Source organism: Halichoerus grypus, chromosome 5 (assembly GCF_964656455.1).
Source record: "Halichoerus grypus chromosome 5, mHalGry1.hap1.1, whole genome shotgun sequence".
NCBI classification, from domain to species: Eukaryota; Metazoa; Chordata; class Mammalia; order Carnivora; family Phocidae; genus Halichoerus; species Halichoerus grypus.
In genome coordinates this window covers 138828945-138856146 of record NC_135716.1, presented here as the reverse complement: position 1 = coordinate 138856146, position 27202 = coordinate 138828945, and the positions used below count along the sequence as shown (strand labels likewise).

The 27202-nt window shown below is 39.8% G+C and overlaps 1 protein-coding gene across 15 annotated transcripts in view; it reads left to right on the top strand.

The window, feature by feature from the left end:
- The window catches only part of NFIA (nuclear factor I A), a 367960-nt gene that overhangs the window by 93068 nt on the left and 247690 nt on the right, over nt 1-27202 (top strand). Inside the window, exon 3 of one of the 15 annotated variants that reach the window (XM_078073051.1) lies at nt 2010-2138. The exons of the other annotated variants lie outside the window; for them this stretch is intronic. Coding sequence (XP_077929177.1) covers nt 2010-2047 — 38 coding nt within the window. The 3' untranslated portion in view covers nt 2048-2138. Of the gene's footprint in view, nt 1-2009; nt 2139-27202 lie in introns of those variants that run through there. 15 annotated transcript variants of the gene reach the window in all.

The window sequence follows — 27202 nt, the reverse complement described above, 5'->3', positions numbered from 1 at the left end:
ACAGCATGTGGGAAGGGCACCAATAGTTTCTGCTACATTTGTTTTTGAAGCCAGCACTAGGGCTGATCAAGATGCATCCAGACTGGTGACCCTGACTAGGGGGTTGGCAACCTTATATAAGCAAAGCAAGGTGGCAAGGGGGGCTGTGAAGCTAAGATCAGACTTAGGGGAGGAACAGAGGAATTGGGAGTAGCCAGACAACCTTGGACTTTGGTCCCAGTCCTGCCACTCATTAGCTCTGTGTTGGGTGAGCCACTTAATTTCTCTGAGCCTCAGTTTTCTCATCTATAAAGTGGACTTAGCTGCCTTACAGTGTTCGTAAAAGCCTTTGTAAACTATTTAACTTTTGCACTGTTCCCATTGGAGCTCCTGATTGAGGCATCCGATGGAGCACCAGGTGGTCGTAGAATTTTGAGGGCCACTGTTTGCTTTATGTGAATCTCTTTGAAGAGTACCATCTCAACACCTCAGGAGGCCTGTCCTCTAATATTCTGACACTTTAGAAGTCATGGGTGAGTTCAAACTCTATCTGGTTTCTGGCCAGCTGAGAATTGGTAGCCCCAATTCTGCATCATAGTGACATTGTGTTTCCAATAGCTCTCTATGGAGTGCATATATATATTTATATATTTTTATATATATATATATATATATATATATATATATATATACACACATTTTTTTTTTTTTCCGTGAAAGTTACTTTGGATTTACAACCCCGTAGATAAAGCACTGGTTCTTCTAAAGTTCCACTGGCCTTCAAAAGATGTCAGTGAGGCTTTCACCTCCCATTCTCAGTTTGGTTTCTGACCAAAAGCTGACTCATCCACAGGTGGCTGATGTCAAGTGAATCAGGACTCTCTCCACATGTGAACTTGGCCCTCACGTAGCCAAGAGCTGCATGGATAGCCGGGAGCACATTTTGGTATCCACCCTTCCGTACCCCCTGGTTCCCCAGGAGTCACACTCCGAGGAGGAGGGCAGAAGGCCCTGAGTGTACACCCTCACGTCCAGCGCCATGCCTGGGACTGCCGTTCCTTCACCCCACGCACCCAGTCAGACCCTGGCTTGAACTCCATCACTCAAGAGGGAACATTAAAAAACCCACACCTCTGACTCATGCTTTGATTTTGCGGCCTAAAGAGGCAAAGACGCCGTAAGGAGCTTTTAGGGGCCATCACCATGGAGCCTCTTTACTGCCTAGCAAGAGCCTTAAATGATAATGGGAAACCTCACTATTGATTGGCTGACTCTTAATTCTTCCTCTTTGGGTTTTGAAGTAGAAGTGATGGTCCAGAATATTCATATTACTCATTGGATATATTAAATTAAACATACGAAAGTCCCGAAGCCATTTAAGATGAGGCTGTAGCACGGGTGAATAGGACTTTATTACCAAAAGAGGGAATAGTAGCTTTTAGTTGTGGCTTAGCTGGAAAGTATATTGATGATAAGAATGGCTCAGCAGAGGTCTTAGGACTCTCAAAAGGGGCTCTGAGTGTGCTTTCTTTTGAGAAAGTTCTTCAGGCCCATCCTCTATAAACACACAGGTCTGTGGTGTGATGGAGGGTGTGGGAACAAAGACGGGACTTCTGTCCTGGCTGAAGATAAGCCCCGTTGACGTCGATGTCGTGGCAGAGGCCGTTGTTGGGCCATTAACGGACCAGTGCTTGAGTTCTGGAGGTGCACGTCTCATAAGGAAATGTCTGCTCATTAGAAGAAGCCACTTGAAGTCCATCCTCACTGTAGTATAGGATTTGGATGCCTTATTTCCCTCTCTCATCTTTAAACCCACTGGAAATTAGAATGCATGAGAGGGCTGGTCGATTCTGATAAATGACCGGGCAGGCATGTAAGGGCTACAGTTTTTGTTTTAAAAGATTTTGACCCCTAGAAAAAAATACAGGGCCTGAGGCAGTGAAATGGTTAATATGACTGCCTCCCTTACAGGTTTCCCCAGATATGCTTACTCGCTGTACAATGGGTAATTGTTCGCTCTTGTTGTGCAGATGCTGTTGCAGATGGAGCCCTGTACCTGCATGCATAGCAAATGAATTAGACCGGCAGTCCCCTTTATAAAGCATAAATATGTAATTTGTTCAGCTGTTGTAATTAAATATGTATGTGTGAAACAGCCACCATTCAGGTCATTAATGATGCGCCATGCCAAATTAGAGCTTACAGACAGTAATGTACATTGTTGTGCAATGAGGGAATTGCAAATAACATAACTAAGCCTTTCCTAGTAAAGTGATGCATTCAGCAGCTTTAAAAGGAATATTTACATTTGCAACATTTTTATTTAGAAGGTACATTTTTGTTCAACGTGAAAGTCTATATGATAGAATTAACTTTTATCACCAGTTTCGTTTTATTAATGTTTTAACATTTTTATCGTACAAATGCCACAGACTTTATTAAACATGCTGGTGGGTGATAAGTCTTAAGTATCTACTTCTATATAAAACAGCAATTGCCCCTGGTTTTCTATATGGTTATGATAGAACTTATGTATCATAGCCCCTTGGAATGTCTTGCTTATTTCATTGCATTAAAGGAAAAAACAACCTCATAGTATTTCAACTCTATTCCCCACTGATAGATAAATTCCTCTGACAGTAAACAGAATTTTTATTTCCATAGAAATTGAGCTGAGAAAAATGCAGTTATCAAAATATAAACAAATAAAAGTGGTAAATTTGCCTCTTGTGCTTTAATTCCCAATGAATTGCTGGTGAATCCAAAGAATTTCCTAAGAAAAGTGTCATCCATGGGTCAGAATGGTTGTTTTTAAATTTTAAGACTCAAAGTTTTGTGAAGTTAATACACTTGGGAAAATTATTGTTCGGTCCTTTTTCTCCTTGGCTTCATGTTACAGTCTTTAAAATACTTAAAGCTGAAATTTGAATATATTAAAACTATTTTTATTTAAAATTTTTTCTACATTTATGTGTTAGTTGCCTACAGACAATCTATTTTTAACATGCGTGTTGTTTTGACGGTTGGTACTGAGACTGTAAGAGCTAACCATCTTGACCTTTCTGTCCACGAGGGCAGCAGGAAGAAGCGTCTCAGAGTTAATTCTGTCATGTTCACAGCTGGGAACAGAACATTCCTCTGTGATTCGCTTGCCCATGATTCGTTGGGATCTCTTGGAAGCCAAACTTGATACTATAAGTCCTGGGCTTCTGAGGTCAAACACAGATCAACCTTAGTGTCACATTTGGTTAAGAATTAGATTACACAAGACTGATGTAGTCGTTAAAGTTTTACAGACAATTGAAAACGGAATTATTTGGTATATTATTTTAGTTTTGCGACAGATTCAGATGCAGAAATTTCTTTAAGCAAGATCAGTCAAGATTCAGGACCTTGAATTTTCTAAGTTAGAACTCTGAATTGTGTACGGATATAAAATCTTCTTTATTTTCAGCAAACAGCAAATGTTTCAATTAAGCGAATGTGTATTTTATTTGAAACAGATGAAATCATAACGGCTTGGCTTGCTTTACCTAAATTATTGTTCCATTACATCAAAAATTTTACTTAAAAGAAGTTCTTACCTTCACATTCTTTGATTTTTCTGTCCTGTTTTCTGTATAACTTTTCAGTTCAACTGAACAGAAGCATTTCATTTGTAACATTAGGGAAAAATTTGATACATTCATTATTGTTTATGAAGATAGAAATGTTATGTGGATGACAATGATTTAAAATTTTTGTGACTTATCTTGATTGTATTCAAACTGCCCTGAATACTAAAAACCATGAAAAGACTTTGCCCTGCTGGCTACATGCTTAGCATAAACTATGAATTCATAACTTCCCTGAAAAGATTTTCTTCAAGATCCTTTTCTCATTCAGTTCCTTTATCCCTATTAAAGATCTTAATCTTTTGATGGGCAGCTTCTCTTATTTCCACCTATTTCAGAACTATAGAACCAGTAAAAGGACACAGTGTATATTTTGGTTTTTGCAGAGAATTTGAAGGATGCATGGCTTTATTTAAAATAGCCTATTGTACCTATCGATCAGAAGTCTCCTAATTTATTTTCTTGCAGGAATTTCAAGGATGCTTAAATTCACCAAATGATGATTGAGGAATTTAATTACAGAATACCTAGGGACAAGAACTGGAGGTGTGCTGGCGGTGCTGGACCTGAGAAATGCCAGTGGTTTTGTGAGGTGGGAGTGTGTATAAAGGTCACGCGCCCTACCTAGGTAGTTTCAAGGAGCAAACCCTTATTTTGCAGTAGTGGTAGCAGATATATGGGGGGTTTGGCTCATTCAGGCCCCTCGCTGTGGAGGAACACATGTAAAACCATCAGCATGTCTCTTGGTCTTGTATTAACCGTGGCAAGGCTGTGCATTAAAGGACCTAACCATTACTGAAAGGATCGGAACACCCCAGTGGCCAGGGGCCAGTGGCCAGGTGCTTTATGATAACACCACACGCAGGCCCAGCCAATCGGATGCGATCTTTTGCTGGCAGTTGCTTCTTTGGCCACCACTGCAGTAAACACTTTCCCTTGGATGTTGGTTTTCTGTTGTGTCTGGCAGCCACACTGGGCTGCTTGAACTTTAGCCAGAGGCAAATATTTATACATCAGAGTGTGCAGTGTTCAACTGGTCAGGCCTGAGAGGGAGAGGGAGAGACCTCCGTGCCTTTTCGCCAAAGAGGATGTGTCCTTTTTTTTTTTTTTTCTTCCCCTTTCCACTGTGTGACATGGTGAAGTGGGACCATCCTGGAGGTCATTTGAGCTCGGGCTGCATGTGCTTCTTTGCAAAACGTATATAGGCGGCAAACTTGGGATACGCTTTCAAAAGGGAGGGCTTCCTGACGTTTCTGCCTGCTCCTTTAAATCCTCTTGGAAAGTTTACAGTTAATATTTTCCCTGGAACATTGTCAAGCTTTTGACAGAGCCTGAGTGTATGCCGAACTGTGAAATTGAGCCGGAGAAGCAAGTTGTGAGAAATCTGTTTCTACTCAAATCCGTAAGGTTTATTTAAAAACAAAAACAAAAACAAAAAACTTCAGGGGGGAAATGGAGAGTGGGACTCAGCTTGCTTCTCCTGGTGCGGACTCAGGCCGCCATTTTAAGAAGCCAGCGAAGGGCGACGTTCCGCTCCTTACATGGCGGCTGTATTTACTCGGCCGCAGCCAATCACGCCGGCCGTGCCAAGCCACGTGACGTGCCACGAGGGCACGCACAGCCATTTCCTTGTTTCTAAAAAACTTGCTACCTCCACAGAGCACTTTACCTTGTTTTGCATGCCAAATGTTCCTGCAGAATGTGTCTAGCAGACTGGCATTTGTCCATAAAGTTATTTTAGTAGGTAAAAAGTCTCTGAGCACTTGAGCTTTGTGCATTCTTTATGTAAAATGGATTTCCCTTCTTGGCCAGAGGCCAAGGGTACAGCACACTCGCTGGGTGAGAAGAGAGCTTCTCTGCTGAGAAACTGGTGGACCGACACACTCTAATTTTTTGGCTTCTGACCAAACAAGCTAGATGGATGCCAAAATTCAACAAAATAACACATTATTGTGTGATAGGAGCCGTGCTCGAGGAGAGCAGGAACTCAGAGGAACTTCATACTGGCCCTTTTTTTAAAGCATTGTCACATTGGGGAGCTTTCTTGGGGAAACGAGAGGAAAACGGCAAAATGCAACCTAGAGAGTAAGGTATAATTTACACATAAACACGAAGGAAGGAACTGAAAGAAAGCAGAGGAGTTTAAAATTACTTTTATGAACTTCTCCCAGACATAACCCACAATTCTCTGACTTGACTCTACTTACATTCTTTTAACCCTGTAGGTTCCATCTATGTGTCAGAGCTGAATGCTGGATTACTTAATATTCAAGTGAGAATTAATGTGAGATTTAAACGCTGTAAAAAGACTTTGAAATATAAGGGTAGTTGCAGATTTCAAATACGGAATCTTGGCAGGCTTTTTAGGGACAACAGAAAACTTTGTATACTTACAGGTTTTATTACACCTTTGCCTCCTGACATCTGACTTTGAGTGATATCTGCTGTAAATTACTTGCATGGCGTTAGCAAGTCGAGGAACCTCTCTCTACCTCGGTTTCCACATATGTACAATGAAGACAATAGAGAAGAAAGTTAAGATCTCTCTGAACTCTGAAGACACTAGAAGTCGAATGTGGATAGACAACTAGAATAAGTATAGAACACACCTCCCATTTTTATATGGAAGTTTGTGAATCCAAAGGGAAAAAAAGAAAACATCTCTAGTCCTAGCCACCATCTTCCTTGCTGAGACTACTTCAGTAATCCTGAGTATTCCCACCCTTATTCTGTTCTTACTCCTTCACGCAGTAGCCAGACTGGTCTTTAAAGAATTAAATTAGTTTTTATCATTCCTCTGCCTAAAAACCTTTCATGGTTTCCCATGGATTTAGAATAAAATCCAACTTGTTGCCATGGCCCGCAGACACCGCATGGTCTCCCTGTCCAACCTCGCTCTATACCACTGACTCCCTGGATGCCTTGCTGGTCTCCTTTTGATGTTTGGAACCTGCCAACCTCTTTGCTACTTGTTGAGTGCTTAGAAAGCACTTTCCCCTGCTCCTTCTGTGGCTAGCCTTATTCTCAGCCTTCAGGTCTCAGTTCAAATGATATATCTGTGGAGGAGCATTCTATCTAAAATTGGCCTTCATATATATATTTTTTCATGGCACTTTTAGCAATCTGAAATGGTCTTGTTGATTTATTTGATTACTCATTTTATACCTGTCTCCGGTCCCAAAATGACAGGAATCATATTTACCGCTCTGTTTTCTGCTTTTTGTACTGTACCTAAGCACAGTGGAGATGAATTGTTGGGCAAGTTAGGGCACTCCAAAATATACACTTCATTTACCTTAATTTCACTGAAGACTCCCGTATTTTATTACCTATACTCAGAAAACTTTCATAATAAAACGCCTCGTGAGACTCATGCTTCCAGTTCACCACTGAGAGTCAGTAGATCACGTTGGTTCAGAGAGGACAAAGCTTGTGGATCTTCAGAGGGCCTGGATGGACTTGAGTGTTGGCCCCGCCACTGACCAGCTGTGTGACCCGAAGCGGGTGACAGCCTCTACACTGCAGTTTCCTCAGCTATAAAGTAGGACTCTAAATGATGCCTACGTCATAGGATTATTGTAAAGATGAGATGTGATATCATGGGTAAAACTCTTGTCATGAAAATGTTAACTGTTGCTATTGTTGCTGCTGCTGTTAATTAGTAACAGTGCAGTGGGCTCAGTCCTGGCAGGCCGAGTACAGCTGTAGTAAGAAACAGTTCCATTCAGTAGTTCAGTCAGCGGAGGAGACATACGTGTAAATTACCTACTGTGGGTGAAATACTCACAGTGTGCCAACAGCTCTAACAATATGTGAACAGAGCATTAAACACAGAAGGGGGAGCAACTTCCTTTCAGTAGACAGCAAAGGTGCTTTCGGGGAGGTAGCATGTGAGCCAGATTAAGTAGCCCTTTAGGTAAAATATGTTCCTTAGTGACAGTAATAAAATAGTAACAGCCTATGCCTACGTACTTCATTTACTAATACACAAGACTCTGAGTATTTTACTTCTATTATCTCATTTAATCCTCTCAGCAACCCTGCGAAGCAGTGCTATTATCATCATCCCCATTTTACAGAGAAGAAAACTGAGCCAAAGAGAGGGTAAGTGACATGGCCAAGGGTCACACGGCTATTAAATGTCGGTCCTGGGATTCTCATACATTTTTGTTGTTAGAACGTAGGCGTCACCCCTACTTGGGTACTTTGGCATTCCAGGACTGCTCTCCACTTTTGCTTTCATGATGTATGGAAGCCCTAAAAGGATTCCTTAAAGTTTAGAGCCGGTTGCAGCCCGTTAGCCTTGTTGCCATATTGGTAAAATGTCCAACTTATCTTGTAGGGTGATTATGAGCTTAAATGAGAATTCAAGTGAAGTGCTTAGCATATTGCTTGGCATATGGTACACATTTAACAAATGTTCCCCATAAGTATTATTATTATTATTATTATTATTATTATTATTATTATTATTTAGCCATATTGAAACGAGATCTGTGATCCCTTGTGACCGTCCGGAGCCTCTCTCCTCGTGTTAGCCTCCATACTGGGATATCCTCCTCCAAAGAGAGCAAGTTCCCGGCAGTTGAAATGGCATGCTACCCAGGTTGCTAGCATCGTCCCTCAGCTGCCTCGCCAACTGCCATAGCTGCCTCAGTATTTAAAAATTACTCTTCCCGTTTTATATTTCAACTCAGAAATCGATGCATCTGTGAGGCAGTTTGTTTTCCTGGGGAAGTGTAAGGAGCTGTGGTGGTGGGATGGAGACGCGCTCGGTTTAGACTCAATATTGCCACCCACTCCCTCAGCAGTGTCAGCGAACAGTCTCAGAAAGATCTGTTCCTTCCCCTCCCAGACTTGGTACCACAGACCGGCCTATCCTCCATGACTTTGCGTATCTACGGGAGTGGGGAAGTATTGATTGCCCACAACTTGCCTCTGTTTCTTGTTTCTCTGCTGCACATTTTTAAAAAGGCATCTAATGTTTGTCTTCCTTCAGGTCTTTGCGAGCTGTATAGATGCCCCTGTTTCAAAAAGCTCGTGTTCTGTGCCTGCTAAAAACCAGGGCAAGGCTCATCATAGCCCAATTTCTGTTTTCCTTTTGTCGAAGTGGGTTTCTGGGAGAGGGGGGTGTGCCCCCTCTCTCTCTGTGATTGGGACGGGGCAGTCCTGCAGGAGGAGGCTGAGCAGCCTCTCTTACTTTGCTTTCCTGGTGGAGGTGGGGTGTCCGTGTTCCCGGAGTTGGTGGGCCTGGCATGGCTAGTTGTTTCACTGAAACAGAGTTCGCTTATCCTGGAAGTTTTCTTACACGCCCATCTTTAGATTTCAGAGAAGAACATAGTCCCCAAAAGCACTGAGAGTTACAACATATAAATAGCCCTGCTGAGCCGAACAAAAGTGACCATTGTGTGGTGTACTGCATAGCAAGATATAAACTGGGAACTAAGAACAAAATACTGGAGATTTCTTTTCTTTCTTTCTTTTTTTTTTTTAGCTTGAAAAATTTGTTTTCCCCACATGTATAGTGCATTTACTCTTGGGTCTGAAACAGGGTAATTTAATAATGTGGGTTCAAATCCTGTGCTGATCACTTGGCAGCTATTTGATTTTAGACAAACTAATTCTGTGCTGTGGTTATTGTCACTGCTATTTAGGTGCATTTTGTAATCTTCTGGGGCATTTACAATGGACAGAAATCTCTCCTTCTAAGTGAGTGATCAGTCATTCATTGTACCTAAAAATTTCCTTCTTTAACAGCGTGGGCCAGTTTTAGTCATCATTTTACTATTAATTGTTGCTACCAGGCCATACCTAGTTTGTGTTCTTTCCAAGTTAAATAAATCAGTTGAAGTCGTAGTAATTGGTGCCTGAGCTTGTATTCAAAGCCCTGTAGGTCTGATTCTATCCAGGGGTAAGTTGTTTAACTTAAGTACAGTAAATGTTTCCTTGTCTATAAAATAAGGATAGTAATACCTACATAACAGGATCATAATAGGCTCATTGTGAAGATGACACATAATATAGGTAGAAAAAAAAAAAAGCCAATTTGGTGCCTTTCCGAAATTTGGAGGCATCACGGCTGGTCCAGCAATCAAGCTAGTAAGGAGCCAAATAGATCATCTGTGATCACTTTAACGTCCTAGAGTCAGGTAATGTAGGCCGGACGAGGTGGTAGAAAAGGTGAGTAGTCTTCTGTGGCCAGGAGAAAGCAGGGCAAGGGTGTGCAAATGTAGAGGAGGCTGATTTGGAAACCAAGGCAGACAAGGTCAGGAGTCCTGAACATTAGAGGTGTGGGGCCTGATCTCCAGGCAACAGCTCTTGGGTTTCTGCCTTTCTTTCTGCTGTCTGCGTAGGCAGCACATGACTTCAGAACTAGAGGACAGGCATAGAGAGAAGGTGCTAAAATGTGGTTCAAATATGTGCCATAAGTTGCTTCTCCAGTTTTCAAATAAGTACCATATATCTAAATCAAGAAGTTCACTACCAGTGTTTTCTTAGACGGAATGATTTGCTTATATTAAAAAAGACTTGTCTTCTTAGCTATAAGGAGAGCTGGCTAACAGGCATGCTAGGATGTTGACTCATAGGCAGGCATTAACCATTTGCTGATGGATTGATTGGGTTTGGATCACATCTGGGATTTGGGGAGGTCTTGTTCATATTTAGTCTTAGGATAAGGGAAAATGTCACATGTTGCTATTTCTGATTATAATGCTACTGAATTTTAATAATATTAATAGCATTTATTGAATGCTGCTGTGTGGCAAGCAGGCCGTGTTCTCAATCTCTATGTCCATTATCTTATTTAATTCTCTCAGGACTCTCTGAATGAGGTACTGTTACTCCTTCCATTTTACTGACCAGGACATTGGCACCAGTGAGGGGATTCCAGAGGCCCTAAATCACCACATGACACTGTCCCCACTCAGAATCATTCCATCTTCGTGGTACTCTGGACTAATTAATTCTCACTCCAGCACCATGTGGTGGGTGAATTCCTTCATTTGCCAGATATTTATTATTTCTGTGCTACCAGTATTGGGCTAGGAGGCATGGAGCAGAATGTGGATCTTCACTCCTGGAGGCTAGATCATTTTCCTGGGCAGGACTGCTGTCAGAATGGCAATTTAAAGATCCAAGTTCATGGCTTCTGGTCTTATGCTTGTAAAACAGGTATACATACCTTATCCCATTTTTATGGTTGCATCACAAGAATGATTTGCATTTAATCAGACGCAAGTGAGGCAGAGTGGTAGCTAATCCGTTTCAGGATTTGTTGCAAATTTTATCATTTAAATATCCTGTATTCCGTCAGACTTGGGGCATTCCCCAAAACAAGCAAATAAACAAAAAAACATTTTCTGACCTTTAGAGATTTACAAGGTTTGGGATTAGACTATGTGCAAAATCAGGACCTAGGAATATGAGTTGGATAGTATATTAAAACATAGACTATATTTGGTTGCTCCAGCACCAAGGATTTTAGTTACATGACTTAGACTTGGATTTCTTGCAAGAGTAGCTCCTTTTCTTTCCTTCCCCATCTGCAGGCTTTATATCATTTTTGGTACTGAGCACCAAACTCTTCTGGCACTTTTTTAATTGAGGTTTTGTAGTTTTAATGGTCTGGTACTATAAAAAGCCAACTTTGTGCCAAAATTCTTCCAAGACCAGACATGGGTTTTGACACCACAATAAATTAAAGATAAATAAATAAAGAAACATGGCAGTGAAAATGCAGGAAGTGGGTTTTTTTTTTTTTTTTTTTAAACTAGCAAGTGGGGCCTACTTGTAAATTTCAGGCATGTTTTCTTAGTACTCAATGTTACAATGCTTAGCTACATTAATCTGTTACTGGGTAACTCCAGAAAGAATGTTAGACCAAACCATTAGGAGATTGGCGATTTTCCCCCCTTGAGCATTATTGAAATTTGACAACATTCTCATAGCCTCTGCTTTCATTTAAGGATTTGGCTATCAAAAATACGGGCAAATGAAAGGAACCAAGAGAAACTAACGACCAAATGAATAGTAGTATTTAAAGGCGCAAGTTGCTACGCTACAGGCCTCACCGTGACCTGGGTGGATAAGGGCTAAACAGGATTTGCTTTCTGGAGAATCTGGGTGCCTGTTCCACCAATCCTGTTTGTCTCCAGCCTGCCTTGTTGGCCTCCTCCTTTTCCCGGCACCACTTATTTACTGGTTCTGAGAAACAGCTTCCTCCCATTACATGTACCAATTCAATTAGGCAGGAGATAGTGCTGAAGGTTTTTGATTCCATCAGCTTCTGGTGTGTAGACAGTAGCTCTGTTTTGGGAAAACTTTGTGAGGTGCATCTTTCTGGATTCTGATCCCTACTTAACCTAATGACTTTCAAATCAACCGATCAGTTTTTCTCCCTTCTTTCCCCTCTCCTTCCATCCCTCCTCCTTCCCTCCCTCCCTCCCCCCCAATCTTTCTCTCCCCCCTCCTCCCCCTCCGTCACAAAATGGAGGTGATCATAGTGATCAAACCCAAAATCCGTCTTGGTTCACAAATATTGGTAAATCATCAGGAAGCCATTCATTTTCTTTTAGATGCTAAGTAAGGATAACACCCTTTTGAGCATGTGAGTTTGGAATTTAGTATGTCCCTGCAGGGACCTGTTTCCTCTTTCTAAATTGTGTCTTAAAATTTACCAAAAAAAGGGCTGAACAAGCTTTGAAGCATATTAAAAATAACCCAACAAAAAACTTCCTTCTCTTTCTTTATTCTACTAAACTTCGTCTAATTTTAAGCCAGCATGTGGAACCGAGCCTTTATTGAGGTTTGAAATGTCAAAATAAGGAGGGATTTGTGTATATTTTCACTTTTGACTTCATTTACTGGAAGTGCTAAAGCACCAAGTGGGAGGTGGTTTTGGAAGTATTTCTGATCTAAAGAGGAAATTCCATAAATCATCCATGGTGATGTGTCTCATTTGGTATTCCAAGGAGGCGTCGGCCATTTTCATCATGGATCCTGGCTTCTGACCACATACCTGGCCCTAACCTGGATTTTAAAATTTGAACATTTCTGTTTCTCACTCCTGAAAACTTTTATATTCGGATTCTTAAAATCTTCTTTTAAGTATTTTCCAGATTAGCCTAGAGTAGAGTTCAAAACTGGCAGGCACTGTCAGAATCCTCTGATACGGGGAAAAAACATGGCTATTATCATTGAATGTGTCTGTAAAACCTACCAAAGTTGGCAGGTGACCATGTTTTGGTTTGGACCAATTTATAAAATGTTCATGTGTTTATGAAAATTTTAATCTCTGCTATTCAGAAGAGTTCAGTATAAAATTGGGCAGACAAGCTTAAGAAAAGAAGTTTTCTGTGACTTCCAGAATTTCTCTTTTGATCACTGGGTGCTGTGAGAAGAGTCTTTTTCATTTCCACCTTTTGCTAAGTCTCTTAGAGTTACATCGAGTAATAACTTAACTCTGTCTGGTATTCTTCTGTGTCTTCCGTGACCCCCTCCCCTCCCCATCCAAAGAGAGAGTAGTTTCTGAATGAGATGTGGCCAATAAGTGACTTTTAATATATAGTCAAAATTAATTCTTTTCTCTATTGAAAAAAATGTGCAGTAGGGGCTTTCCAGTGTTATTCTGTGAATGTTTTCTCTGTTCATGTGGTGGAAAAGAGATGATGAAGGATCATCATCCAAAGTCATTTGTATTTTGCTTCTATCAAAGATGATACACAAATGTGATATATTTACTGGACAAGCTATAAACCCACTATATCCCAGAAATAAGTTCTGATGGCTAATGTATTTATTTCATCATCTGCCCGCCTTTCCCTTCAAAAATCCCCCTTTTAATGTCTTCATTGCCTTTAATGGAAATACCAAAGGGTAAGCATCCTACTATTATAGGACTTATGATTCTAGTACAGATTCTTAAGAGTATGTCTCCTGATGCTTACGTTTTTATTCAGGACTTTGTCTATATACATCCAAAGTCAACTTAACTTTTGACCCAATTAACTGATTGGCCTGACGAATTTAATTAAAATAGGGGAAGCACTTGTGCAGAAAGGAACAGCATTAGTATAATGTGGTAGTTAAGATTAACAAGATTGATTTGATTTGATAATTAATTCATTTGATAATTTGATTAACAAGGTAATTTAGTGTCAGAGACCTGGGTTCAAATCCATATTAGCTAGATGACTTTGCCTTAAACATTTTAAGTGTCATTTTCCCCCATCCATTAGAATGGTGAAATAGCACATACCTCACAAGAATGCCGTGAGGATTGGTGAAATCAGTCATGTAAAGTGCTTAGCACACTTGGCCCAAAGTCCCTGGTGGACAACAGTACCTTTTGTTATGTTGTAGGATTTTAAAATATGTGTCCTCCTAAAGACACCACATCTCAGATTGCTGTCAGGTTTTTTTTCTGAATGAATAGAGAGTCCCTTCTTTTTCTGAAGACATCAGTAGCCCAAGCATCACATTGTCTCTGAATTGTGTCCACCTTTTGGCAGCTGAAGCACTCTTCCCTCCCTTATTCATGTCAGCTTTATGTCATAGTAATCGTTCCTATATTTTATTTTATTTTATTTTTTTTAAAGATTTTATTTATTTATTTGACAGAGAGAGACACAGCGAGAGAGGGAACACAAGCAGGGGGAGTGGGAGAGGGAGAAGCAGGCTTCCCGCCAAGCAGGGAGCCCGATGTGGGGCTCGATCCCAGGACCCTGGAATCATGACCTGAGCCGAAGGCACAGACGCTTAACGACTGAGCCACCCAGGCGCCCCATCGTTCCTATATTTTAAAAAATAACATTTAATAATTTCTACACAAGCTTATTTTATTCTTTTTTTTTAATATATTTTTTTATTTATTCATTCGAGACACAGAGATACAGAGAGAGAGAGAGAGCATGAGCAGGGGGAGAAGCAGAGGGAGGGGGAGAAGTAGGCTCCCCGCTGAGCAGGGAGCCCGATGCGGGGCTCGATCCCAGGACCCTGGGATCATGACCTGAGCCGAAGGCAGACGCTTAAGCATCTGAGCCACCCAGGCATCCCAGCTTATTTTATTCTTACGGAAACCTGGTAAGGTAGTCAAGGTAGAGATTAGGTCATAGATGAAGAGTTTTAGAGCTGGAAGGCCTCGGCTCCACCATTATTTGATACATGAAGCAAACCTGTGTTCAAGTTCTGTGTAGTTAGTGACAGAGCTTGTGAAGCAGATCTGAGTTCAGAGCCCTTTCTTCTACACCATGCTGATCACTTCTCTTTTTAATTAAAAATGCCCTATTCCTGGCCTCTTATTGACAAGTTGCTCATAGCTCTTAATTTCTAGGGTTCTCAAAACTGTTTAATGAGTGTATCTGGATTAAATCCAGATACTCTGACTATATAGAGCTCCTTTCAGTTTCAAAGATACCTAAGCAAGTATAGCATAGACTCCATAACAAGTTCCTATCAATTTCTTCTTTTAAAAATCTTGGCTCTTTTTCTGTAGCCCTCTGAGAAATCAATTCTGTACACCTCTGCTTCATCCTATCACCACTGCTTGTCACATATGCTCCTCTGACTAGAGCTGCCACGTTTAAGATAATGATAGCTAGGAATCTAGACTGAAATATTTGCCATTAATTCTTATTTAGTCTGTACTATGGACATTACTGGGCTTCTAGGTATGCATTTACAGATTTTCCTTTTCTGTTCTATTTTATCAGATGTTAATTTTGTTCAACTGAAGTTCCTTTGTCAAAACTGCTCTGATCACGAGGTTTTTTTGCCATCATGAATATCTTTCCCTGTTAATGTTATCTGAGCCACATAAGAAAATGACCAATACATGCGATTTGTATGTGAAATGCAACCCAAAGGGCTTTTACCTAAACTTTAATTTTCTTGAGTCCTTTGTATTTTAAGGTCTAATCCATAATTTACCCCCATAAACAATATTGTTCTTGTGACCTTCCTTGCATACTTGCCTCTGTACGTTTGTCTTTTTCTTATTTTGGGTTGTATTTTCTCACTAAAAGTTAAGAAATTAAAAAATACAGTTTATGGCCTTATCCGTATTATCTGTATTTAAATTGTTTTAAACAGTAAACATTTTGCTTTTGCATCATATTTATGAATTTTTATCCTCATACTTTTTGCCTATTCAAAGGTGATACTTATTTTTTGTAAATGTTCTGTAATTTGCCATTCTGTGAGATTTGGTGAAAACTTACATGTAATTAACAGTAGATATTATTTAGAAACACAAGAAATATGCGTTTTACATATTACTTTATAAAAATTCAGAGACTAGAAATTCAGTTTTAGTTTTTGTTAAACTAGTTGTGTTGTCAGAAAAAAATTAATGTGTAAGTAAAGCTACATGAAATACTATATTTGACAGTTTTTAATGAGCCTGATTTTTCTTATAGAGCAAGTGAATTTTTTCTTTAACAGAAACTTGATCTGTTTGGATAGATTTTGCTTTATTTGTCCACATGTGGATTCTGATTCTACTAATACTGATTGGAAAGTGTATTTAAGCTCAACAGTTCACACTTCTATAAGTTTTTAATTTTATAAAGAAAATTAAAACTAAGTTTGCTTTGCAGATGTGTTTGCTCTTCTTTTGTGTGTAGGTGCTGAGGTGGGTTTTAAATGAAATGTGGTGGTATCTTTCGAGAGAATTATAGCTGTTGTGTGCTCTTGAAAACCTAGTGCTGGGAATCAGTACTTAACAGTTGTCTTGGACAAGAAATTTGTATTAATTTGATGGAAGATTTTAGCAGGACGAAAAATTTATGCCTCATGGCAGTATCTGGTACTACTTAGTAAACTCCTAGGTCATGGCTGTGGAGCCCTTCCTCAAATTAAAGGAATCTTCACTTGAACCAGTTAAAGCTAGTTTAAGACAGATTTGGAAAAGATCTAGAATTGAGAATATATATTTGCCTTCGGTTTTCTCTGTTGTTCTTAAAGGTACATTTTAGTGCTTTTTTTGTGTGTGTGTGCAGAGCAAATTCTATAGGCACTATGACTGAGCAGTAGTGTTTTATTTCGCAGAGCTCCTGCTAATATATAGGAAGCTACAGTATTTTTTGTTTGTTTTATCAGCAAGCTTTATTTTTTTAAGGGTAGCTGTATGCAGAATGCATATTTGCTGTCCAAACTAGTTAATGGGCTTACAACTAGAGGGTGTAAATTCTAGTATCTGTATTTTCCAGCTTGCAGCAGTGTTGTCTGAAGCCTGAAACGGCTGATGTTAATCTTCTGCTTGTTTTGTTGCTTTCCAAAAATTAAGTTGAAGTAGAGTAAAATGTGATGTAAATCAATTGCTGTGCATAATAAGAAAAATAGCAATAGTAAAATATAAAGTGAAATTTCCTATATGTCAACACCATTTAAAAACTTGAAAGGAGTATGTGTGTGTCTGTGTTTAATTGAATAGGAGGAAACAGTAAATTGCTGGCTTTTAATCAAGTTGATGAATTTTGAATTTCCACTTCAATGATAGTTCTACCTTAAATTCGTTTGGCTGATTTGATAGCAGTATTTGGAATGCAAGGAAGAGATAAGGATTTGGCCCTCATATTTGTAATATCCCAGAAGAATTTCGTTGCTTATTGGCTAGAAATTCAGATTTCCCACAGAGTTGTAGATGGTGCAATTTGGCATGTACATTAACTTAACTCTGGTTCTTTACAGTCAAAGATTTATAGCTCAGAAGGAGTCGGTAGGTAGAGAAGGATCTAAAGAATGGTTCTCTTAATATTGCATTGGTTTGGCTAGGAAACCCTCTTGTTACTCTCTTTCTTGTGGGTCCTGGACTTGCTTAGAAACAGCCGACTTGGACTATTCCCACGTCAGTGGACTACATCGGCACAGTGGGATAAGGAAAAGCAGAAGAAGCAGCCACAAGGCAATTCATTAACCCATTTTAAGACATTTTCAGATGACTTGTTCAGCTTCAAAGGTCAAACTGACCAACATTTAATTCATCATGGAAAAAAATTCTGGTAGCAGAAAAAAGTTAGCCAACTTGACCTTTAATGCCTAACAAGTTGTCTTAAAATGTTTTTATTCCATCTTGATACTTTGCTAACATGATTCATCTTCTAATCTATGTAAATGTGACTTTTAAATCATATTTGGTTTTATGTAAGGGCTTTAATGCTATGGACTTTGGAGCAGGTAACACACTTCTTAATCGCCATGCCCTGATGTGTCCTATCACAGACACGCAGAGAGCACCTCCTGCAAGGATGACTTAGTGTGAAAAGTCCCAGGGTCTCTGAAACTGAGAAGTCACACATACACACACACACACAATCAGTGGCTTTGCTGTTCGGGATATTTTCTGGCTTGAAACTGCAAATGGGGCGTGGGGGTTTTAATCTTTTTTTTTCTTTCTATTTGCTCTTCGCTCTCTGTCTGAATTGCAGCAGCGGCCCCTGGCAGGCAGCGTCTACAAGCGGCGGAAGGGAGTGCTGCATGGGGGGGTGATGTTGGCAGAGCACTTTCCAGGCATGCTAGCACCTAGCGCACAAGCGGAGAACTTTGCTTCTGCCAACTGTGACTTCAGAACCCAGGTCTGTTCCTGAACCTGGATGCCCAGCTGTCAGCGTGTCGCCATATGTCACCAGCACATGGCACCCTAATTAAAATTTCAAATTGCATGCATTTGTGTTTGCTGGCTGGCTTGCTTAAAAGGCAGAGACCTCACCACCCCAGCCTGCGCCCCCTCCTTCATCACTCGGAGGTATTATGTTTGCCGTCCCGAGGCATGGGTTGGGGAATGGCCCGTCCCCAGTAAAAGCCCATCATTCTCTCATTTGCTCACCTCCCATTTTGAAGTGAGAATAGTGCCTATTTTAAGAGAGAAGGGGAGGGGGGACGGTGAGAAAATGTGGCTGGTGGCCTCTACTAGAATTCTAAAGACCAGAAATGTGGTCTCTGTTTTATCAGTGGCTTGTACAGATTACCCTTCTGTTGATACCTTTCTTTTCTCAGTTGAAAAAAAAGTGAATATTACTATCCCTTAAACATAGTATAAAAATTGTTAAGTGAAGCTTGTTTCTTATGTTAAATATTTATCCTTTTGGACTAGAGGGTGTGAGGTGGTGTTAATGAGTACATGTATTTCTTTTGTGGTGTCCTCCCTCTGTGCATATACATGTAGCTCTTTGTGTGTTTACTTTGGACATTTTAAGAAAGGATTAGATTAAATTCAAATGGAAAACAGTAACAGCAGAATTCTACGGAAGTAGGTCCCTCTGTTTTGAAGCAGAAAAACATACCACTGGTTGGAGATACCATCTACGAATAGCTACCATTTATTGATCATTTACAACATGTTAAAGCAAATGCAAATCAACTTGCTTATGTCACCTCATTTAATTATCACACTGTCCCTCCTATATCGCAACCACTAGCATCCTCACTTCAGTGATGAATATACTTTGGCTTGCTTATGAAGCTTTTCCAAGTTAACACACTTGGTATGCAAATGAGATTTGAACCCAGATCTGCTGGACTGGAGACCATGCAGATTATACTGCGTCCTCTCTGGGAAGAAGATGTGAATTTTTCTCTGGTTTATTCTAATCCAGCTTTCCTAGGTATGAGGTGTACCTCCAAGCGTAAGCATTTGTGTGTAGTCTTGGTAAGTTCTACTGATATGCTGGAGAATTTGAGCTAGAATTACGTGACTCATTTCATATCAAATTGTAGCCACCATTTGCAATGATGATGAGCCAGGGGTAATTTCAACTACAGCCAGGTTGGGATCATGCTGTCTCATGGTGAAATGTGCCTGTGGTTTATTTTAAATCTCTGACGAACTCCAGCATTAAGCTCCAGGAGGACACTATTGCCAAAGATGTCACTGCTCAGGTGCATTTGGCTGATCAACTATGTGTCATAGAATTTATTTATTTATTTACTCACTAACTGGAGGTTAATGGTGAGGCCACTCATCTACAGAAATGGGCATACAAGTGGTTTTCTTTCTCCCACCTTGGAGGCTGGTGACTACCTAAGGAGGCAACGTGGTCGTTTGTATGGACTCTGGGGCCCAATTGCTGGTTCAGATCCCAGCTTCCCATTTTACCAGCATTACAATCTTGTGCAAGCCACTTGACATTTCTGTGCCTCAATTTCTTCATCTGTGCAAGAGGGCTAATAGTAGGAGTTAATCCACGTCAGACACTTCAGAATGTTGCTCCTGGAACACTGGAGGTGCTCCACAAATGTTAGCTGCAACTCATCGTCACATTCAACACCTGACACAGAAAAAGAAGTTATTTTTCAGGAAGACCAATTGATCCATTCTATCGAAAATTCTAATATTAAGACATAAACCTCTTTAAAGCATCTGACTAAACAAAACAAGTTAGCCTCTTAATTTGATCTGCCAGTCAACAGATGTAGCTGGAGCTTCTGCTGTGAAATGGTGTATGGAATAAAATACAAAATAAAATAATATTGTCACAAAATAAAAATGAAATAAAAAATATTGTCACAAACCCTAAAAAGCTACCAGTCATGTTGGGTAGATAAGACCTATCCACTTACTTATGTTCCAACAAGTGCTGTAGAGTATTTACATATTCAGTACATTGAACACAACCATATAATTAAATATATACTCACCCCCCAGTGATGACAAAAAGGATGAAGGAAAGCTAAACACATAAACCAAAAAAAAAAAAAAAAAAGCCCAGAAATGTTGATAATGTGTATAATGCTAATAGTGGTATTTCTAACAATGATAGTCACGGTAGTAGAAGTTGGCAGGACATACTAAGTAGCTTCTCTTATGGCTCTAGACAAGTTATTTACATACTTAGCAAAGTTATGAAATTCTATCATCTATAATCTTTTCAACCACAAACTATTCATTTCTTGTAAAACTCCCATGTATTCCACAGGGTTGCTGAAACACACCAGAGTGTGAAGGGGAAAACAACTACTCCCTCTACGTCTTATTTAAAAATAGAAAGTTCTGATGAGAGTCTGCAACACAAGCCAAGATAGATACACTATTAAGATTTCACATACGTTCTCAGATTTGGCTTTTTTTTTTTTTTTAAGCCCAAGTATCATATGGAAGGGAATACATCCTGATAGCTGAAAGAACCAATATCCTTTACTACATCTATGGAAAATACAGTGATTGTTGATAATTTTTGTAAGGTTCATAATACTCATTTTCATCCACACCATCCTCCCCCCCTATAGCATCACTGCCTTGAGATAAAACTGGCTAATGACCCATTAACTGACCTGTTTTCTTTCTTTCATTGAGCTTTAAAATGTAATGCTCTTTCTGGTGCTCAAAGAGATATATTTGTGTGAGCCTTTGTGTGTATTATGTATCATTAAGAAAATTATAAAGAACTTGATGAAAGCTCAAGGCAAACTCTTAAAATAGAATTTGTCATGTCAAATTCCTGTCTCTTTTGAGCTAAAAAATTTAAAAAAAAAAAAAAGAGAAAAGAAAGAGAGTGAGGGCCATTGGGAGGATAGCAGGTAGTAAAAGCCTGTTTAATGTAACATCAATTGTGGAAAAAATATTGGGTACAATTACATAAGGATTGCATGAGAGGGAGCACCTTGAGAAGCGTAATTTAATTAGAATGAATTTATGAGAGAGGTCCTGTGCCATTAGACAAAGGGAAGGCGATAGTGTTGCGCTCTCCTTTCACAAGAGCATTTTAATGAGTTTCCACACAAAGTATCGCAGGTTAAAGATTTGTAGCAGGTGAGAATAGAAATGTAGTGCAAAGCATAAACTGCCAAGTGGCTCCGGTGGCAATTTCTGAATTAAGAGTATTCAGTAAAATACTTGGATATTGGTGTTCCTTAATGGTGATTTTAGTCAACAACTATCACAGCAAGATAATCCTTTCTTTTTTTTTTTAAATCAGATGCCAGCACATTCTTGAGTTTGTCCGTGAACATCAAGCTGTAGTCCTTGCTTGACCCCCATCTTGGACATGTGATAGGTCACACCTGACTTAGCATTGCAAACTCATTATCTGTCCTGATATTCCAGAAGGATAGGTGCCAGTGAGGACTTTAGATTGAGATTTTGCCTTCATGCCATATTTTCTGTTTCTGGTAAGAGGGACTTAAAGTATTTATCTCCCTCTAGTAACTGTGGTCATAAACTTTATCAAGATTCTCTTAAATAAAATTCAAGTAGGTGAAAAGGAAAGAAAGCACTGTGGTGAAATTGGGGGAAGGAGGAGGATGTAATAAAGACATGACCTTAACTGTGGTCAAAATATGTTCAGTGAGACTCTGGGAAATCGTGTGTATATAAGATTCACATGGAAGTTGTTGTTTGTTTGTTTTTTTTAATTGACAATAGCATAATTCGTTGTTTAGGGATTTATCTGTGTCTGTTCCTCAGAAGATACGTTTTGGGGATTTATTGCAAGTAATTCTGTTCATCTTTTCTAGGTATTTTGGCATGCCAGGTGGTTAAAGAAGGATGATATATAACAGGTCTATGGAAATGCCATAAATTATTACATAGTAATAGAAGTATTTGTGGTATCCATGACTAACTTTTAGAATGGCAAAGTTATAAATATCTATAAAGTCTATGTGCAGTTGTTACTGATTATTGTGGCATTAATGTGTCAAGAACATTTGTTTTATTTCATTTTCTACCCTTAAATTTTATTTATAAAACAAAAATTTTACATTTGCACAGGAGAATTAGCAGGGTGTAAATTAAAGACCAAAAAAAAAAAAAAAAAAACCACACCTAATAGGGGAGAATATTTTAAATGTCTTGGAGGGAGTAGAAGAGAAAGTTTTGCTTAAAAATTCCACCATATGCTAACTATATACAGCACTTCAAGTTTATTTATTGTTAAAGCCTCATGTAAATCACGTCATTCTGAAAGTCATGGAAACTGCACATTTGTGCATTAAACTATGTAAACAACAAAAACTGGTCATCCATCCAATTGTTGCTTCACTTATTTTGAATTATAGTGCAATTTTGTGGAGACTGAAATGGGGATTACACAATATAGCGATTTCCTGTAACACCTACTACATTTTTGCTGATCTAGCAAGGTCTGTTGGTATGCGAGCTTAACCTTTATTTTATTTCAAAATGTGTTTTTTATTCTGAGAACCACTGGTGCCTATGGTTTCACTTTTCTCCATGAGCCACATTTTAAAGCCTGCCCTGTCTAAATGAAGGAGTCAAATGGTAGAAAACATGTTGGAGGCAGGGGAATTTTATACTGGAATGAGTTCAGGAATACTTTGAACCTATCAGTAATATTATTAATAGGGAGACAGTATAAATGCTAACACTTCAAATGCTCAAGAGTACATGTCAAAATTAAACATGAAGTTACATGAGACCGCTCACTATTGTCCCTTATTTACAAAACAGATATGTCTTTTATACCTGAGTTGTTCCCTGCCCCTTTTTCTATGCCTGTTCTGTGACTGGGGTGCTCAGTTCTTCCTGCTCAGCCTTCCAGCTGCTGCCAGCCTTTTGTGGAATAAGGAATACCTGTTTCTTCTTCTGCCCCGCCTGCGATGACTAGCCTTCTTCCTTTTCCTTTTACCCATTGCACATGGCTTATGTTGCTTTAGGGTCGTTGAGTCTGCTTTACATTTGCCGTTAAACGTATGAAGAGTTGGTCTTCCACACTGAACCTGTTTTCTTTCTTTTTTTTTTTTATTATGTTATGTTAGTCACCATACAGTACATCATTAGTGTTTGATGTAGTGTTCCATGATTCATTGTTTGCGTATAACACCCAGTGCTCCATGCAATACGTGCCCTCCTTAGTACCCGTCACTGGTTTTCTTAGTGCACGTGACAGCTCTTTGTGATGGTGGATGCTCAATAACTATTGTTTGGACTGAAAGGGGAAAAAATGAAAGTAATCTACTTCACTAGGAACCAGGCCATAAAGTGGTGAAGATACGTTTGGGGAAATCTGTACGTCTCCAGGATCATGGCTAGTTGCCAGGCTCCAACTGTGCTGTTTGACCCCATGTCTCAGGGTAGATTTTAAGGTGTGTGTATTTGCTGTGGCCTTTGACTACTCATTTTTTTTTTTTTTTAAAGATTTTATTTATTTATCTGACAGAGAGAGTGATAGTGAGAGCAGGAACACAAGCAAAGGGAGTGGGAGAGGCAGAAGCAGGCTTCCCGCTGAGCAGGGAGCCCGATGCGGGGCTCGATCCCAGGACCCTGGGATCATGACCTGAGCCGAAGGCAGACGCTTAACGACTGAGCCACCCAGGCGCCCCTGACTACTCATTTTTGACCAAAGAAGAAGTTGCTTCTTTACAGATGTTCCTGGGAATACCCTTTCCGTAAATTCTAAAGGATTTTTTTTTTTTTTTTGCCCCACTGGCTACCTAGCTATTTATGAAATGATGAACTGGAACAGGGACCTTTCTTCATTCAAACTGTTCTCATCAAAGTGACCTCCACTTTTCCTATGGCCCTCTTGAAGTGGACCTAGTTTAGAAGAACCTCTAATTAGTTTGTTCTCTTCCCAGTTTTATCTACTTAGGCATAGGCCCAAAGGATCAGGATGAAATGTAAGTTGTGATTAGTGAACTGAAGCTGGTTAGCTGATGGACTGCAAGTTGTTCAGGCTTGGGCTGATTCATACTGAGGTCTTCAGAGGTTGTCCTGGGCCACAGAACTTTCTATAGTCAATCTGGCCCATACATCAGTTTGGATTTAGAGCATGCGTATAAATGACCCTAGTGGGTAGTACCTGATACAAGACATAGCACTTTTTTAAAAAGTGCCTTTACTTAACACATCCTAGATGATATGTTAAGTGACTTTCCTTTTATTTGTATCTATCTTCATTTCTTATAAAGGCAAAGAAGCAAAAATGCACTAATATTTCATTTAATTTCTCATCGTGGATGTTTGACCATACTGTATCTGCTTTAGTCCACCTTATGGTGCCCTTGGGGGAATGTGGTTACTGACGATAATGAAGCTATGTGGAGATTGGTTGTTGACCTTCACTTTAGTAGAACAAACTCAGCTGGTCTTCTTACCTACCACGGGTGGTGAGTTGTGGACAGCTGCAGCCTGTGATTCTGTTGTTAGCATTCCTCTGACGTATACTGGATGATACAGAAAACATTTAGATAGAGCTGTTTTCTCTCAGTCTGCTCATTCATTCTCTCAGCAACTGTTTACTCAGTACCCACTATCCTAGGCACTGAGGTTGTATTCTACTAGCTCAAACACAATTTGCTTAGTGCTAGGACACATTGGTTGGTTTCAAGTCTATTGACAATCCATCATAAATTTATTCTGCTGTCGATTCAGTTATGTCCTTAGTGGCTACCCCATGAAGTCACACCATTATTATCCCCATTCGACAGAGGAGGAAACTGGAACACAAGAGCTGAATCCATTTACTCCAGGTCATGCTGCTAGTACATAAGTCGTAGAACTGGATTGGACCTTAGCTAGTCTTCAGCTCTGAGTCTGTACTCTTCTATTTTTTTTTTTTTTTTTTTGTACTCTTACTGTTATGCCAAGTTGCCTAAGGCTTTTTGAAAGGCTTGGCCTAAATGAAATACAGCATTTCAATTTCTCTGAAGTTTCATTTAATGGATTTTCTGAAAAGCTAGCTCTCAGAAATGAGGCTTTCTCATAGGTATTGCAGTGATGACATCAAAATACAGAAAATTTTAGAATCATGCAAATGTACAGTCCTTGGAGATGATCTATCCATTGGATTCTTCATTTTAAAAATGTGGAAGTTGGGGCGCCTGGGTGGCTTAGTCGGTTAAGCATCTGCCTTCGGCTCAGGTCATGATCCCAGGGTCCTGGGATCGAGCCCCACGTCGGGCTCCTTCCTCAGCGGGGAGCCTGCTTCTCCCTCTCCCACTACCTGCCACTCCACCTGCTTGTGCCCTCCCTCTCTCTATCTCTATCAAATAAATAAAATCTTTAAAAAATAAAAATAAAAAAAATGTGGAAGTTGAAGGTCAGGAAGTTGTGAGACAGGTACAGCTCAAACCCTCGGTTATCAGAAGAGGTGGGACTGAGAGGTTTGGTGAATGGACTGAGAACGTCAGCGGCCCACTGTTTCACTGGTGACACAGGTCTCAATATTTTATATCAATTCACAGTTTTACAATATTTAACAAATATCTTCCAACAAGTTTTTACTCTTTATTTTTTAGGATTTTTTAGGCATAAAATTAATAATATATGTAAGACTTTCCTGGGCGAAAGTGTTTTATTTTTCAATATTTTGTATTCATTTGAAAGCAGTCTTTTTGTCAACACATGAAATTTTTTTCCTAGTGGATGCACAGTTTCTTGCTGAGATACTTTCAAGGTTTGGTATGAGCCATTATTAGGAAGAAAAGCTATAGATACTACCTTGGCAGCTAGCAAGACTTCAGATCAGCCCAATTTCACTCTGTTGACAGGACAGAGAAGTGGTTGAGCCTATGTGGGCTTTAAACTGAAACCAGTGACTGGCATGTTATCTCTTCCAGTCATAAGCGTGATTAGAAGCCAATCTGAAGATTTCCTTTCCCCCATTTTGATCATTCTTGTCAGTGTGACCTCAGAGACATGTAATTCCTCCTTTGCTGTGCATCTTCTGACCAGATGGAATTTCTCCTACTTTGGATGTTACCAGAAAGCATTTTAAAAATGCAAGGTGTGTTCTAGATAAATATAAATTGATTAGGTACTAACTTTTGAAAACAAAGACACAGAGCCGTTCTTTTCCTCTTTGTCTTTCAAAACTATTATTTTCTGCCCATCATGATACTCCCAAATTAAACCTATTGCAACACACACACACACACACACACACACACACACACACACACACCCCTTTGAATTGTTGCTTTTGCAAACCTTTGCATTGAGACCAGCATCCCAGTTGTTTTGAAGAGCTGTCATATCAAAGAATAAGTGAACTCTGGATGGTTGCAGATATATATCTAGGATTAATGGCTGGGAGTTAGAGGCAGACAGAAATCAAGTCAGTATGAAGAAGGTCGTTGTAATAACTGAAGGAGTCCAACAGTGGACTAGACTTGTGGACAAGCTGGGGACCCCATATCTGGTGAAGTGGTTTAGAGATTTTGTAGCTGAGATGGACTGAAGAGTTGGATAAGAAGACCTTCAAAATTTTGTGCAATTTTAAATTTGTTCTTTCCCCATGATTTTTAAATTTAAAAACAAGACCACAAGGCAATTTAAAACTGTTGAGCTGTGATGTCTATGTTTTCCTTTTTCCTTTCCTTTCCAGCTTCATGATTTTGTTCTGAAAAATTTACTCATTCCACTTACATGTGACTCCCCTCCCAACCTGACAACTGTTGTTGAAAAGCAACCTGGGTGCTCCTGGGCCATGGAGGGTGCAGTTGAGACCCTGGAAGTGCAGAGGGAGCCCAGGGAAAGACGTAGCCGGGAGCACTCATGTTTGGCCACAGAGGCGCTGTTAAGATGTGCCCAGATGGAATTCCTGTGACTCTCTCTTCTATGAAGTGGGACTTTTGTGGCACCAACAGCAAAGTGATTCATGAATGAAAAGCGTTCTCTGGTGTCCCCACTGCATTCACTGTTCTGTGTCCCT